We start from the raw sequence: 17,839 nt of genomic DNA, 5'->3' as shown, positions 1-17,839 counted from the left end.
TGGGTGCCTTGATCACTATCAATCACTGGTGACCGGCCATAGTCTGCAAAGAGATACTCTAGGCCCCTCTTGGTGGTTTGTTGATCTGCACAATGTGCAGGGCCCTTCTTCTGGCTCAGCTGACTTCTTCAAAGGTCAATAGCAAGCCCCACTGACAGGCTACAGCCCACATTGTCTTTTGCCCATGTGCAACAGATGCTGATATAGCCATTGTGCCACATCAGAGGCAGTCTTTCCTTCTAGCCAGCTCACCTGGGCCAATGCATCTGCTTCATCATTCCCTGGGGATGCCAAAGGCAAATGGCCAGTCACACGATGTATGGTAGGTGTCTGTGCCACACCACTCTGTGGCCTTTGAGTCCAGTCTCACCCACCCCGCCATGGGATAGGTGGTTATTACCTTGGTCAGAGCTTTTCCAGCGATGAGCTCCATAGCCAACAAGGCACGGTACACAGTAGCCAGTTGCTTCTCTATCAAAATGTATTGGACCTCTGCTCCTTTCCATAGTTGTGACCAGGCTCCTGCTGACAGCAGAAGGAGCAGCACTGGCAGAAGCAGTAGCCTTAGGCTCAGGCCACAGGCCAGGGTCAGTGCAGCCAGCAGCAGTGGTGGCGCCTCCATGACCACACAAGTGTGGAAACATGTCCCTCAGCATGAGTGCCACTTCTCCCCATCATTTCTAGGGGCAGCCCTCCCAAAGGTTGCACCCATTATGACAGATTTCAGGTTCGGAGGAACCCTGCTGACTGTGACAGATGTTAGTCCAGGGAGAGGGAATCCCAGGGCAAAATACCTCTAAGAACTAAAATCAGTCAAAGGGAGAAATAAAGTTTAAAATCCATTTATTGCTCACAAACTGCAGTCTGGGGCCGTTTCTCTCTTTCCTGCTCCAGCAGAAGCCAAACTGGCCCTCCCCCTCGCCTCATAGGTACAGATAAGCCCTCCTTGCCCAGGTAATTACAGATTGATATGGAGATGAACTTCTCTCCACCCCTAAGGAATGATGCAACTGCACTAAAGCCATACTTCTTTCCACCACTGAATGCCTATTTATATGCAGATGTGCTAAAGCCAGGTGAGATATTCTGGAACTATCACGATTTTACCCACAATAACTAACTGTATATCTAAATTGCAATAATGAACTTAAACCATTGACTAGAAAATTCTACATAACCTTTGAAGTAGAGGTAGGTTTTTTCACTGCTCAAAAAAACTAAAAACCAGAGAGTTTTTTTATGTCAGATTTATTATTTTTCAAAATACATAGAATTAAAGAGAATAAAAAATCACCTAAAGCAATTTACCAGTACATACTACATGATTTGTCTTAACTCTGAAGTGGTTTGGTGATTTGTAGATCAGTTGTGTAAAAGTGGACTGGCTCTCTGAATACCTAACATTTTAGAAATTTATTTTAGTTTTTGATCTTCTGTGATTAAGATGGTGAGAAATATCTGATTTGATCCTAATAATATTGAGTCAGGATGCCACATGGGCAAGCCAGTGGATTACAGGGGATACAGAACCTTATAGTGATGGAGGGCAAATACAGGAGACAAGAATCACGATTAATTTTCCTAAAAGTGCTAATATAAATAGCATAGCAAAAACTAGAGGAACTACACCTTAAGGCTAAGATTTCATTTTAAAAACAGAAAGTTGAGAAGTTAAGATTCCTAGCATTCTCTGGAATCAGACAATATCCCACCCAATCTTAAAGCACTGAAAGCAGTCTTAACTGGTATGTCCCCACTGCTTGAGGGTAACCACTATCTTGGAGAAGAACAATGTAAATAAATCCCTTGTGTTGGATTTATTTAGCAAAATTAGCCAGAGGACTGATAATAAAAGAAAGGAAACATGGTGTCTCTCACCATAGATAAGTATCCACAAGTCAAGCCTACACCCAACAACCACCCCCCCACCCTTTGCCCCATTCTTGGAAGCCTTAAAAGACAGAATCCCCAACCTTTCAGTGCACCCCCTCTCTGAGGATGCCCACACTTCCCTTAAGTGCATACTTTCAAATGCTTCCTCACTGCTAAAATTATTGTGTTTTGTCTCTTTGCTACTTCAGTTTATTTCCAAGTGTTCACTGTGTCTCCACTTTACTCCTGATAAGTAGGAAGGAGCTATTGAGAGCACAGATTTGGTCCTGCAAGTTCCCATCACCTGGGTGACCCAGACGGAACTGTAGCTGCAGGAGCCTGCCTGAGATCTCCTTTGGGAAGTTCTCAGAACATAATCTCATTCCATCCCATGCTTCACAACTCCCCCAAATCCTGGGGTAGTAGGGGCTAGTCCCCACACAGTGCAGATCCAAACTGACACAGGATGCCAAGTAACCCTGGCTGTAAGAGTTGGCAAGGGAATCTGCCCTAGACTGAGAACTTTGTTTTCCTCTGCACTTTCCTGTTCTCTGCTGCCTGTAAGGTAGCTGCCATTCCCTGCTGCTCTTGCTTTAATGAATTCTTTCCTTATCTACACTCCTCTGACCTGGTAGAGGATTCTTTCTGTCCCCCATCCAGGTTGAGGTTTCACCTGGTGTGCAGGGATAAACCTCCCCAGATGCAGATGTCCAGCAACAATAGGAAAAAAAGTATATGTCCTATAATTTAGAACTTTGAAATAAGGTTTGAAATGAAAGTTCAAAGTGATGCAGAGTTTTCACCTTTTAATATTCACCTTACATAAAGGTCTCAGATACTTGGGGAAAAAATGACTTTTAGACAATAGCAGGATATTGTCTAGTATGCTTGGAATTTTTACCATGTCTAGTTCCTTTTGTCCTCTCTATGAGTGTTGCTGTGGGAGGAGGGGTTCCCCTATCCAAGCAAATTCACTATGAATTCAGTAGGACTACTAAATAATGACAATGGAACTTTGCAGGTAAAAAGGGGCTCATACCAATCTTTATTCTCACAGCAGTAGGTGTCACAGTAGACTCCTGTCTGCCCCCTCAGTCTCTGGCCCTGGCTCCAGGCTCTGTTCCCTAGGCACTGCCTCCACTCATGGTTCCATCTCCAGTCCCTCCTGTTCTTGACACTGGGATCTGCTCTCCTTTCTCCTGTTTTCCTCTCTCTAGGCTCCCTTCTCTCTTTCTAGCACGGGGCTCCATGGCTTCTCTTTCTAAAGCAATGTTGGCAGTAAACAGTTTACTACCAAGGGGTAATGCAAGCAGGCTTATTGATGCTGGGGTTCTTGTTCACGAAGCTGAAGAATGAGCTTCACAAACGCTCAAAGTAGGAAAGCAAAGTACAGGCTTTTATTTAGAAATAAAACGAGAGAATAGAGCTCGTGGCTCACGCCAGGAGGGGACAAGAGAGCCTGTAGTGGTGCATTGTCTAGGGGGTTTTATAGGCAGTTGAGGATTTTTTGAGAACATCAAAAAAAGGGCTTAGGGGTGTGGACTTGTACCACCTGCCCTGTCCTCAAGGTGGGCTGGGTTGTAGTCTGATTGCTAGGGGTGACAGCGGAGTCATAGGTTATGCTGATACCCTTGCAGAACACTCAAACATTCCAGGTCAAGTTGCTTCTGGCCTTTTGACCTTGAACTGATCTCACTGAAGATGTCCATATTCTTAGGTATCTTTCCCTAGAGAAGTAGTGTGACCTTGACTTTGCATAATGCTTAGCATAGTGTTTCAATAGGGACTTCTTTGCCCATTGGTACATTGCTCTGAGTGTAAATATTCTGCCCTGCTTTTCCTGGAGGCCCTCACCCTACTCTGACTACACCCACCATCCCTGTCTCATTATTACCTCATTGCATGTACACAGTGCACTATATTAAGATCAGGTGAGAATCCTGGCCATAAAATTACCATTTTTCCTACAGTGACATTTACAGAATTCTTGAAAAATGCTTGCAATAAAACATAATACTTTTAAAATAAGACTTTTCTTGTGGTGGGCAATTTTCAATAATGTTCTATATGTGTTTTCTATTTTTTTTTTTTGCAGTATTTTATAATTCCACTAAGTCTGCCTTATTTTATCAAATCTAGTATATATTTTCCAGTTCTTTTGAAAGAACCTTACTGATTCTTCCACTATGTTGGTAGAATTGTCAATATCTCTGAAGGGTCCCCACCAGTAAGATGGCGAACTTCTGGCTTCTTTTCGGGGTCCTCGGTTCCCGCCGGCGCCACCTGAAGCCCAATCACCTCTCGCCCCCCTCCCAATCCCAGCACCTAGCCAACAGCCACCAGCCCCGTAGAAGTAACACCACAATCACCCTATGCCCCATCCTATATATCCCAGCACCTTTCCCTAATAAAGCGGAACTCTCCGGTAAATTGCTGTTGTGTGTCGCTCCTTTCCTTTCATTGGTGCCGAAACCCGGGAGACGGGACACCCCAACTGGGCCCCGTCTTCCCCCAACACCAGCAGCAGCTTGCCCTCGTCCTCTTTTTCCGGCGCTGGCTCATCACACTCACCACTCCTCTCTGGCCTTTAGGTAAGTCCCCCCCCCCCCGGGTGGGCCACTCTTCCCTGAGCTATCGCAGTGCCATTGACCGTGATCGTCCGGCAAGGCCCTGACGCTCGGGGACGAGGAGGGAACGCTCCCCGCCTCAGGCCTTCACGGCTGCGGCGGACCCTCAGGCCCCTCCTCCAAAAGCCATAAACCCCCACCTCAGCTGAGACTTTTTAAGCAAAACTTCCCCGGGGTGGGCCACTCTTCCCTGAGCTATCGCAGTGCCATTGACCGTGATCGTCCGGCAAGGCCCTGACGCTCGGGGACGAGGAGGGAACGCTCCCCGCCTCAGGCCTTCACGGCTGCGGCGGACCCTCAGGCCCCTCCTCCAAAAGCCATAAACCCCCACCTCAGCTGAGACTTTTTAAGCAAAACTTCCCCGGGGTGGGCCACTCTTCCCTGAGCTATCGCAGTGCCATTGACCGTGATCGTCCGGCAAGGCCCTGACGCTCGGGGACGAGGAGGGAACGCTCCCCGCCTCAGGCCTTCACGGCTGCGGCGGACCCTCAGGCCCCTCCCCCGACAGCCATAAATCCCTGCCTCAGGCCCTCACGGCTGCAGCGGACCCTCAGGCCCCTCCTCCAAAAGCCATAAACCCCCACCTCAGGCCTTCACAGCTGCAGCAGACTCTCAGCACCCCCCCAACAGCCATAAATGAGGTGACTCCTTTGCGGATGAGAACGCTCCTTTTCCCGCTCCCTCCTCCTTCTGTTCCGTCCGCCGAAACCTGTTCGGCCTGCCGAAAACGCCTAGCGCTAGGTACCTCGTGACTCCGGCACTCTGCCTTCTTAGGGAAGTTTGGGTGACGACCCACACTTCCCAAGAAATTCCGACTCGTATACGAGTTTCCGCAGACCACCAAGGATCATCGGGGACGCCCTTTGTCTCCTTGTGGTCTGCCTCCAGTCCGAGGATCCCCGTTCGTCTTCCCCTGTTTGTCTCCTTCTCTGTCCTTTAGCCATTTTGTCTCCTTGTGGTCTGCCTCCAGTCTGAGGATCTCCGTTCGTCTTCCCCTGTTTGTCTCCTTCTCTGTCCTTTAACCATGGGAGCCTCCTCATCCCTCCCTGAAAGTTCACCTCTTGAATGCCTGCTTAAGCATCTGGCTACCCTCTCCCTGACGCCTGATATAAAACCAAAACTTCTCCGTAAATATTGCTCCCAAGATTGGCCGACATACCCCCTAGACAATAACAACCAATGGCCCGCAGGGGGAACTCTTGATCCTAACATCACTCGCAATCTCTTTAACTACTGCCAGCGCCTGAAAAAATGGAAGGAGATTCCCTATATCGAAGCTTTTCGCCTCCTAGCTCAAAATCCCAGCCTCTGCACCACCTGCTCCCCGCCCCAAGTTCTCCTAGCCTGCAAGCCGTCTCCCTCCCCTCCACACACTCCCAGTCCCTCTTCAATTACCTTTGACCCGGCCGACGAGCCTCCGCCATACAGACTTCCCCCTTCAGCCCCTCCCCCTCCTACAACCCCTCCACCCTCCGCCGCCACTGCCGCCTCTTTCCCCATGGCAGAAGCCTCCCGTCCTCTCCCTTCCCCTTCTTCTCCTACAACAACCCCCCCCCTTCCTCTACCGCCGCCACCGCTGCCGCTTTCCCCGCGGCAGAAGCTTCCCATCCTCTCCCTTCCCCTTCTCCTTCTACAACAGCCCCTCCCCCTTCCTCTACCGCCACCACCGCTGCCGCTTTCCCCGCGGCAGAAGCTTCCCATCCTCTCCCTTCCCCTTCTTCTCCTACAACAGCCCCTCCCCCTTCCTCTATCGCCGCCGCCGCCTCCACCCCCGCAGAAGCCTCCCATCCTCTCCCTTCCCCCTCCTCCACCATCTCCTCCTGCACCTCACCACCTCCTCCTCCGTCCCCCTCACCTTCCCCCCTCTCGCAAATCAAGCCTGAGCCTTTCAGCCCCCCTCTAACTAAGTTCCAAGAGCCTCGTCCATCTTTGCCCCCTCAGATTCGGTCCCGAGAGCCTCCCAAAATTATCGCGGCTTTGCCCCCATTACCTGTTTCCCCTGCACAGACTGAGCCAGAACCCTTCAGTCCCCCTCAGACTCGGTCCCGAGGGCCTCCCAAAATTATCGCCCCGCTCCGGGAAGTAGCAGGATCCGAAGGCATCTTGCGTGTTCACGTCCCTTTCTCCTTAGGAGATTTAGCCCAACTAGAGAAACGCCTAGGTTCCTTTTCCACTGATCCCACGACCTACATCAGGGAGTTTCAATGGACCCTCCAGTCTTACAGCCTCACGCATCATGACATCTTCATGCTCCTGGCCAATACTCTCCTCCCTGAGGAGCGTAGACGAGCTTGGGACTTCGCCCAAATGCATGCTACCGAAACCCACAGGACTGACCACACCTGTCCCCCTGGTCCCACTGCTGTCCCTGAACAAGACCCACACTGGGATTATAACACCGCTGTGGGTCTCCACTCTTGAGATATTTTTGCCTCCTGCTTAATAGCAGGTCTAAAAAAGGCAGCTCGTAAAGTAGTCAATTTTCAAAAGCTCCAAGACATAATTCAAAAGAGAGATGAAACCCCCTCCGAGTTCTTAGATAGACTCACTCAAGCCCTATTACAGTATACCAGCCTGGACCCAGAAACACCTGAAGGAAGACAGGTCCTTATGACATACTTCCTAGCTCAAAGCTACCCCCACATTAAAGCTAAACTCAAAAAGTTAGAACAGGGCTCCGCTACCCCACAGACTGAGATCCTAACAGTGGCCTTTAAAGTCTTCCATAACCGGGATGAGGAGAAAGAACGCCGTAAACAAAAAGCTGATCAGGCCAATTTCCAGATGTTGGCCCAGCTGATAAAACCACAACCTGGGCGCCCCTCTACAGACAAGCTCCCCCAAGGAGCTTGTTTCAAGTGCGGAAAAGAGGGACATTGGTCAAGGGCGTGCCCCTCCCCCAGATCTCCTACCACCCCATGCCCCAGATGCCACAAAAAGGGCCACTGGGGGTCTGATTGCCCAACCACCCGAAGGGGAGGCTGGACGAACAACCCCCATCCTAAGCCCACCGTAGTGGGGCTGGCAGAAGAAGATTGACGGGGCCCGGGGGCTTCTCGCCCGACCATTTCCATCACCAAACAGGAGCCCAGGGTTACTTTAACAGTAGACGGTCTCCCCATCTCCTTCCTCCTAGATACAGGAGCCACCTTCTCAGTCTTGCGAGAATACCGGGGCCCTACCACGCCAGCCATTACTCCTATAGTCGGGGTAGGAGGTAAACAGATTTTCCCATTAAAACCCCCCCACCTTTTATGCACAATCCTAGACAGTCCCATACCTTTCTCCCACTCCTTCCTAGTTATGCCCCAGTGTCCCATCCCCTTACTAGGACGGGACATCCTTTCCCTCCTCCACGTTTCCATAACTATATCCAATCCCACAGCCCCCAGTACTCCCTTTCTGATGGCCCTCATAGCCGACAACCCCCCTCTACCCAATGAAAGCTCCAGTTCTGCCCTTATACACCCTGTAAATCCCAAAGTTTGGGACATTACAAGCCCCTCCATGGCCCTATGTCCCCCTGCCTCTATCAAATTACGTGACCCCTCTCAGTATATCTGTCAGGCCCAATACCCCCTAACCACTTCAGCCCTCATAGGCCTCCAACCCATCATTCAAGATCTCTTAAACAAAAACTACCTCAGACCCACTCACTCCCCATTTAATACCCCCATATTAGCTGTTAAAAAAAACAACGGATCTTTCCGCCTTGTCCAAGACCTTCGCCTCATCAACATAGCCGTTGTCCCTATCCATCCCTTAGTTCCAAATCCATACACCCTTTTATCGCAGATCCCTGCTTCTGCATCCCACTTCTCAGTCCTAGATCTCAAGGACGCATTTTTTTCTATTCCCCTAGACCCCTCCTCCCAAGATTTTTTTGCCTTCACCTGGACGGACCCATACACCAGACATTCTGTTCAGCTTACTTGGACAGTTTTACCACAAGGCTTCCGAGATAGTCCCCATATTTTTGGACAAGTCCTAGCTCAAGACCTCAAACAGTTTCACCATGATCACCCCGAGTCCACTTTATTACAATATGTAGATGATCTTCTGCTTTGCAGTCCCTCGTAGGAACAGTCTCAACTTGACACTGCGTCTCTACTTAACCTTCTAGCTTCCAGAGGTTACCGAGTATCCCCTGCCAAAGCTCAAATCTCTTCCCCTTCTGTCACTTACCTTGGATTCCTTCTGTCTCAGCAAAGAAAGTCCATTACCTTAGACAGAAAACGACTCCTCTCTGACCTGCCCGTTCCCAAAACCAAGACAGAAATCCTTTCCTTTCTAGGCTTGGCTGGGTATTTTAGAGCGTGGATCCCTAACTTCTCCCTGTTGGCAAGACCCCTATACGACCTCAGCAAGGGCCCCCCTGAAGAACCATTATCATCCTCACCCCGACACTCCTTCATTAAGCTCCGTCAAGCCCTTGTAAAAGCTCCAGCTCTCCATCTCCCTGATTTGTCAAAACCCTTCTCATTATACATTCATGAGAGGTCCAGTCAAGCTCTAGGAGTCCTAGGCCAATATTATGGCCCATCCTTTGCCCCAGTAGCTTATCTCTCCAAGCAATTAGACCCCACAGTTCGGGGATGGGCCCCCTGCCTACGGGCATTAGCCGCTGGACAGCTCTTGCAGAAAGAAGCTCATAAACTAACATTCGGAGCGCCACTTACCATTCTGTCCCCACATCACCTAAAAGATCTCTTAACCTACAAAAGTTTACAGACTCTCCCCCCCTCCAGACTCCTCACCTTACTGTCCTCTTTCCTCCAAAATCCAAACATTTCTTTCCTCCCCTGCCCGCCCCTGAATCCGGCCACTCTTCTTCCTCTGCCCTACTCTCCTCACACTCCCTCGCATGATTGCCTAGAAGCCCTTCACAACTTCCTTCCATGCCACTCCACCATCTCCGAAGGAGCCCTCTCACACTCCGACCTCATCTGGTTTACTGATGGGTCCTCCTTTAAACATGAGGGCATCCACTACTCAGGATATGCAGTAGTCTCCCTCGAAGATGTCATTGAAGCACGAGCCCTACCCCCTGGTACAACCAATCAGCAGGCTGAACTCATTGCAGCCACCAGAGCTTGCACTCTGGCCCGGGACACGTCTCTCACATTGTACACTGACTCTAAGTACGTATTCCACATTCTCTTGTCCCACGCGGCAGTATGGAAAGAACGAGGCCTCCTCACCACAAAAGGGAATTCCATAACTAATTCAGCCTTAATTAGTAAACTTTTAGAGGCTTCACAACTCCCACACCGACTAGGCATAGTTCACTGCAAATCACATCAAAAAGATGACTCCCCCATTGCAAGAGGTAACAACAAGGCCGACAGAGTAGCCCGGTCAGTTGCCCTATCAGAAAACGCACCAGGCAACAATCCGTCTGCCCTTGCAGTTTTAGCCTTATCACAAGATGCCCTCTGCTCTCAGGACAAAGAGTCTCTCTTCCGCCTCTTACATGACCTGTTCCACCCCAGCCCCCAATCCTTAATCCATTTTCTACAATCTTTTTTTCCTCTCTCTCCTGAAGACAAAACCCTACTTAACCAAATCACCTGCAAGTGCACCATCTGCCAACGCACTAACCCTAATACCCCCCTCAAAGCCCGACCCTTCCCGGCTCATCAAGCAAGGGGTAATGTCCCCGCTGCAGATTGGCAAATAGACTTCACTAACATGCCCCCTGTACGACGTACCAGATACCTACTCGTGCTAGTAGATACATTTTCAGGATGGGTTGAAGCTTTCCCCACCACTAACAAACGAGCATCCGTAGTTGCCTCTATCCTCCTCACCCAGATCTTTCCTAGGTTCGGGATGCCCACTTCCCTCCAATCAGATAACGGCCCTGAGTTCACTGCCCAAATTATCCAGAACCTCTCCAAGTCGCTCTCGCTCCCCTGGCATTTACATTGTCCTTATCGACCACAAGCTTCAGGAAAAGTAGAAAGAGCCAATAGGACTCTAAAAGACATCCTGACCAAACTATCTCTAGAACTACACCTTGACTGGGTTCGCTTACTTCCCTTAGCTCTACTCCGCATTCGAGCCCTCCCAAAGAAACCTTCCTTCTTGTCACCCTTTGAGATCATGTACGGCCGCCCGATTCTACCCCCGGGGCTCCCTTCCCACAAAGGACCAATTCCTCCCAATATAGCCCTTCCACTACTCTCTCTCCTCCGCACTGAATTGTGGAAATATCAAGATTGGCTCCTTCCTGATCCATCCGCCTCCCAAAATCCTCCTGTCTTACAGCCCAGCCAACTAGTGTTTTATAAGCCACCAGAGGATCAGCCCTCTCTCACTCCGAAATGGGAAGGTCCACACCCAGTTATTCTCTGCACCCCCTCGGCTGCCAAGCTCTCACTGCCTGATAACTCTGTCACCCCTTGGATTCATATCTCCAGGTTGAAACCAAATACCCAAGACTCACCTTCTCTGGACACCCAAGACCCATCAGTCACAATCCAGAGTCCTTCGGACACAGCCCAAGACGCTGTCTACTCTACCACGCCTCATCCCTCTGATCCCTTGAAGCTCCGCATCTCCCGTGCACCCTCTTTGCCATCCATACCTGAATCATGACTTTTTCCTCCTTTACTGCTCTCTCGCTTTTTTCCCTCATTCCTATTGTCTTCCCTGCCGCCCCATCCTCCTTTGTATGGCGATTCAAAGTCAAGCAGACTTACACACAGCATCAAACAAAAGTTACTGCCCTCATTGCCACATCAGACTGCCCTCTGAAAGGCTGCTCTGAGCCTTTGTACCTCCACTTTCCTCCCTCCACTGAAGTATTCATTTACAGCTACCTTTATTCTCCCTACCTCTGCTTCCTCTATGACCAAAGACAAGCCTATTGCAGGCGATGGCCAGACACCTACGGGGGATGCCCCTACTGGTCTTGCACCATTCACTACATGGGTGACTTCCAGTACCCACAGTATTACTCCTCCAACCGTTTCATGAAATATCCCAACGGCTCATTCTCCTTATCAATCCCAGATCCCTGGGACTCTCGATGGGCTGCTGGAGTAACAGCCTCAGTTTACTACAAGGGGTCCTCGACCCCCCACGGTACCCTTCATATCTCTCGAGAGTATGTTCCCTCTCGCTCCCAGATCTCTCAAGTTGCATCAGATATCAGACATTCCGAAAAAGTCATTATCCAAACTCTTGACGGCGCCTCTTCATCTTATTCCTCCTACTCTTGGTTACAGCTCATTCAAGACACCACCATCTTTCTCAACCACACCCTCAACACCGCCAATTGTTTCTTGTGCGCATCACTACAGCGCCCACTGCTGGCCGCCGTGCCCCTTAATATTTCCAACTACTCCTTCCATGCAGAAGGACAACCCCTCCGTCCCCTGGCAGACATACCCCTATGGGAGCCAGAATACCCAGATAATCTCACCATCCACCACTGTGTAGGCCCAACTCCACCCCCCTCCAGTGCACTTCACTGCCTCTCTATCTACACCCCTACCTCCGGCTCTAAGACTTTTACACAACCGGGACACTTCTTTTGGTGTAATGGCAGCCTTTTCAACTCACTGCCTCTCAACTCCGATACACCCTGCATTCTCGTCACCCTAATCCCACAGCTTACACTTTACAGCATGGCAGAATTCCTTGAGCTCCAACCTCCCTTGCACTCGCGCACAAAAAGGGCTGCTTTCCTTCCCATCATGGTCGGTATCTCTTTAATCACCTCAGCCATTGGGGTGGGGTTTTCAGGAGGAGCCTTGGGTCACTCTCTATGGGCAGTTAGAGATCTCGACGCCAAACTTGAGGGAGCCCTGGCATCCACTGCCGATTCCCTAGCCTCTCTCCAAAGACAAGTCACTTCGCTAGCTAAAGTCACCCTTCAAAACCGGCGGGCCCTAGATCTGCTTACAGCCGAGAAGGGTGGCACCTGCGTCTTCCTCCAGGAAGAGTGCTGCTATTACATCAACGAATCCGGCATTGTAGAAACTGACATCACCAAACTCACTGACCTTGCCTCCAGCCTCCACTCTGCTTCCAATTCCAACCCATTCTCGTCAATACTAACAAACCCCCTCCTCACCTGGCTCTGGCCCATTGCAGGCCCCATAATAGTCATTCTTCTTGTCTGTCTCTTCTTACCCTGTATAATAAAGTTCATCAAATCCCAAGTCGGGAAAATCTCTAATCAAGCTTTCAACCAGCTTTTACTCAGGAACTACCAGCTTCTGGCCACAGAAGACCCCTCACCCTCACGTGACCTCCTCACCACATGCTGAGATGGACCCCTCTCTCCGCTGGAAACTGTTCCTGGAAACAATGGCCGCAGACGCCTGGCTCCTGACACCCATATCCTCTTGGCACCATTGGAATCAACAGGTCCTCAACCTATGGTTACAGGGAACCTTCATTGATTTCCAACCTGAAGAAGTCCACATCTACTCATCCTTACTGTGGGGAGTCCTGTCAACCCTTTCCTCCCAATCCTCAAACCCTCACTCCCTTCTCCGCCCCTGTTCAGCAGGAAGCAGTCAGAAAGAAAGCAACTCCCACAAACCCATAGAGGAGAAAGGGGGGAATGAAGGGTCCCCACCAGTAAGATGGCGAACTTCCGGCTTCTTTTCGGGGTCCTCAGTTCCCGCCGGCGCCACCTGAAGCCCAATCACCTCTCGCCCCCCTCCCAATCCCAGCACCTAGCCAACAGCCACCAGCCCCGTAGAAGTAACACCACAATCACCCTATGCCCCATCCTATATATCCCAGCACCTTTCCCTAATAAAGCGGAACTCTCCGGTAAATTGCTGTTGTGTGTCGCTCCTTTCCTTTCAATCTCCTTGCAATTATATTAATATTTGCTTCATATGATTTTTGGCTTTGCTTTTAGGTGTGAATGGTAACAGAATGTGCACCCCAAAATATGCCACTTTGGCATGTGGAGCAGAAAGATGAAGACCAACAGACTCAGGAAAAGCTATTTACCACCCTTTAATAGCCAAGACCCTAGAAGGGTATAGGAAATTGTATTTTCTCCCTGCAGGTAAAATTGCAATATTTCCAGAATCTCTTGCCTGGCTTTAATGCATCTCCATGTCAAAAGGTGTTTCCAAGGGGCAGAGAGAAGTAGTTCATCTCCATACCAGTAGGTAATTACATGGGCAAGTGAGGACTTATCTGGACCAGAGAGGTTGAGTGGAGCTCTCTCTTCTTCTGCAGCCAGATCAAGAGAGACTTGGGATGACTGCTTGTAAGAAATAAATGGGCTTCTTAAACTTTATTTCTGCCTTTGACTGATTTTGTTTTCAAAGGTATTTTTTCCTGGGATTTTCCCTCTGGAGTTACACACTGCTATAGGTAAATACAAGTTTATAATTACAACTTATTTGTGTTTGACCTTTAATTTTTTGTACTGACCTTCTCTGTCCCTCGTAATAATAATAATCTTGCCTAATTATTTGATATTAATATTAATACCTAGGCTTATTGTGGATAGTATTTAAACAAAATATAGCTTCTTTTATCCTTTTACTTTCACGTTTATTATGCCCTCACATTTAAATACAGCTGACATTTTTTTGAACATTCTAATCATTTCTGTCTTTAATTAGTGAGTTTAGTTCTGTGCTTATTTTATATGGAAACTTGCTGCTATCATCTAACTTTTGCTTTGTATTTGTCCTGCTTTGTCTATGTCCCTTTTCTCTTGTTTCTTGCCTTTTAAGCATTGGGGTTAGTTGGTTTCTTAATTCCATTTTTCATCATGCTAATTTACAAGTTGTATAAACTATTTTTATTCTTCACATAGTTTCTCTAAATATTTGTGTATACATAATAACAAAATTTGCAGTCTTATCCCCCCTTGAACAAAGCATGGACCTTAGAATGCTTTTAAAAATGCTATTCTTTTCCCAATTTATGTACTACTGTTTGTCAGTATTTTAGTTGCCTTTGCCACAATGAGTTGTTAAAGGTTTCCTTTAATTCCAAAAACAAAATCTATTTTATTCAGAATCTAGAAATTTTGTGACAGAGTTAACTGGCCCTCGGCTATACTCTACAAAAAAGAAGTCTTGAGAAAACTTAGGAGTTAATAATTCAAGTCATCTTATTGAGAAATATTTTTTTAATAAATTAGCTCAACGTAGTTTTCTTGAAAATAAATGACTCTTATATTGAAAGTAAATATAAAGCAGAAAGCAGCAAAAATAATTCATATCATTTTATTGATTTCTCTTTATTTAGCTTTTCTTTAAATCAAGGATATTATTAGATCTGGTAAGTTATGGACTGATGTCCACAAAAATGGCTAGACATGGTTTAATAGAGACTTGGTATTTGGATGTGAGGAGAGATTATTTTACTTATTTTTTTAATGCAGGTTTCTCACACTTTGGCATTTTACATATGGTTCATATCTTACTTAAGCAAACATTAAATCTCTTGATAAGGATGAATAAATTATGTGACATTGAAGATTGCCTTCTAAGTCCTATATCTATTCCTAAATTCTTCACCTAACAATTCTTTGCTCAAATAAATTGATATATAAGGAAAATAATAAACATGTTTTCATTTTACTTGTTTTAAAAAAGATTATTTCAGTCTTCTTCAATATTCAGTCACTATGTTGGAAACAAAGAATGAATGTACTAATACTGTAGTTAATTTCATTTTAACACAACATTCATATTCTTTAGGTCTAATTTCTTAGCTTTGAAATAAATTTGTTTAGTACCACCATTTTACTAATAACTGACTTTACCATATTGATTTTTGCCATCTGCCCATTTTTGCTTTTAAAAAGCAAATCCTTCTCTGGTGAAATTTAATTGCTTTAGATTTACCTTGTAGGTGGGAAAACAACCTATATGCTCCAGAATATTCCTTGAATATTCAGTCACACTTAATGCATGTGCAGAGGGGGATTACTTCCATTGAGATAGATAGTCATGAGTATTTCTTTCTAAGACAAGGAAATTCTTAGTGACATGTCTTCTATTCAAGACCAGGAGTAAGAAAAACTAAGGCCTTTGGGAAATATTTAAGATATAGGTTTATATCAAGAGCAATAAGGAGCTATTGATGAGTTTTAAGCACAGTGCTGATATGGTAAAATTTATGATTTGAAAATATCTTTGACTTAAACATGTGGTTTCCGTTCCAGCATGTAAGGAGTTTGGATGTTAATTCTCTCATTAATGCAACAGGAAAAAAGATGAACAAACTGAAAATCAACAACTCCTTAGATGTATCAGAAAACTAAAGTCACAGGGCAAATACCACCCCCAAAATTGGAAACAGGTAGGCAGATAAATAGACTCACAGATTATCAGAGCAAAAGCAAAGAATTAGAGAATTCCATATGAATGGGTACCAGTGTAAGAAAACCTAATCTGTAACGGACAGATTGCTCAAGTCTCACTGTGGACATCTTTGAAAGTTAAAGACTCCCAGGGAGTGCAGTCTTAGGGGAGACCCCACACTTCCATGACTTTGAACATCAGAAAAAAAAATCTCTTTGCATCTCCAGTGAAAAGAGGAGAAATGTAGCATTTAAAAATATGCTAAGATTATTCAGTTCTTCTTAACAAAGTCACCTTCAACAGAAACCATTTTAGCAAAGCCTCACCTACTTGAATTTTAACATGTCCTTAACAGCCTTGGGGAGGGAAGTACCCAACTCCAGGACCTTCAGGCCTTCCTTTCACTCTTAAGGGGGGAAAATTTAAATTTAACTGAGAAGCATTTCTGAAAGTCATAGGCACTAGCAAAAACTCATTAAAAAACTGAGACCTAATCCAGGGATATAAACACTTCTCCTTTCTCACATATCACCACCACATCAATAGGGATCCTGCATAATAACAGGAATACAGCGTGAAAAAAAATTATACATCTCAGACAATATTTAAGAAGTCTCTTTTGGGAACCCTCAAGATAACAGAGTTTGACAAAAACAAGAATACTGGAGGAACTTTGAGTCTCTGATACCTATTGTAATCTTTGATATATATCCAATAGTCTTCAAGAGATATTTGTATACCCATGTGATAGCAGCAGCATTCCAAATATCCAAAAGGTGCAAGCAATATAAGTGTCCACTCATGGATGAATGGAGAAACATAATGTGATATATACATACAAAGGAATATTATTCAGCCTTAAAAATGGACAAAATTCTGATTCACATGTTACAACATGATAAACCTTAATGACATTATGCTAAGTGAAACAAGCCCACCACAAAATGACAAAAACTATGTGATTCCACTTATAACCACGTATCAAGATATCTGTTCTTCCCACCTTGAGTTATAGATCCAATGCAATCTCAATCCAAATTCCAGCCAGTTATTTTGTGTATTTTGACAAACTGATCCTAAAGTATATAAGGAGAGCAAAAGACCTAGAATAAATAACACAATATTGAAGGAAAAGTACAAAGTTGGAATAATGCCACTACTCAGCTTCAAGGCTTATTATAATGCTCTAGTAACAGAGATATGTGGTATTGGTGAAAGAATAGACAAATGGATCAGTGGAGAGGAATAGAAAGCCCAGAAATGGAGCCACATAAATGTAGCCAATTAATGTTTGACAAAGACACAAAGGCAATTTAATGGAAAAAGTATAGTCTTTTTGATAAATTGTGGTGGAACAACTAGACATGCCCACACAAAGGAAGGACAAAAGGAAGGAATTAATTAAATTAGACACAGACTTTACACAATTCACAAAAATCAACTCAAAATGAAACAAAAACCTAAATGTAAAATAGAAGAAACTCTAGGTAACCACAGAGGTTGGACTGGTGTGATTCCATTTTTATTTGTCTCAGTAATTTTCTTTTTATTTATATTTGATTTCCTCTTTGAGTTCTTCATTGACCCATTGGTTGTATAGTAGCATGTTGTTTAGCTTCCACATATTTGTGTTATCAGGTTTCTTCTTGTAATTGATTGTTTCATATTATGCTTATAAAAAATGCTTGGTATAATTTCACTTTTCTTAAACTTATTGAGTTTTGTGGCCTAACTGGAGAATATTCCAAGTGCACTTGAAAAATTAAGATGGAATGCTCTGAATATGTCTGTTAAGTCCATCTGGTCTAATTGTTCAAGACCAGTGTATCCTTATTGATTTTCTGTCTGAATGATCTCTCCATTGATGTAAGTAGGGTGTTGAAGTCCACCCCACTTACATTATTATATTATTATTATTATATTCTTGTCAGTTCCTCCCTTTATGCCGATTAATATTTGTTTTATGTATTTGTGTGCCCCCATGTTGGGTACATAGACATTTACAAGTTTTATATCCACTTGTTAGATTGGTCCCTTTAT

At 45.9% G+C, this 17,839-nt stretch overlaps 1 protein-coding gene across 9 annotated transcripts in view; it reads left to right on the top strand.

The window, feature by feature from the left end:
• The window catches only part of ERVFC1 (Endogenous retrovirus group FC1 Env polyprotein), a 435,581-nt gene that overhangs the window by 349,547 nt on the left and 68,195 nt on the right, over positions 1-17,839 (top strand). For 5 of the 9 annotated variants that reach the window (XM_073227853.1, XM_073227852.1, XM_073227851.1 and 2 more), the window contains one exon: positions 10,922-13,286. The exons of 2 other annotated variants lie outside the window; for them this stretch is intronic. In XM_073227853.1, the coding sequence (XP_073083954.1) occupies positions 11,096-12,778 (1,683 nt within the window). In that variant the 5' untranslated portion in view covers positions 10,922-11,095 and the 3' untranslated portion in view covers positions 12,779-13,286. 2 more of the 9 variants (XR_012127469.1, XR_012127472.1) reach the window with 2 other exon arrangements.

This window comes from Manis javanica, chromosome X, assembly GCF_040802235.1.
Source record: "Manis javanica isolate MJ-LG chromosome X, MJ_LKY, whole genome shotgun sequence".
Taxonomy (NCBI): domain Eukaryota; kingdom Metazoa; phylum Chordata; class Mammalia; order Pholidota; family Manidae; genus Manis; species Manis javanica.
Note: the sequence above shows the minus strand (reverse complement) of the source record. Positions and strands in the feature narration are given on the sequence as shown.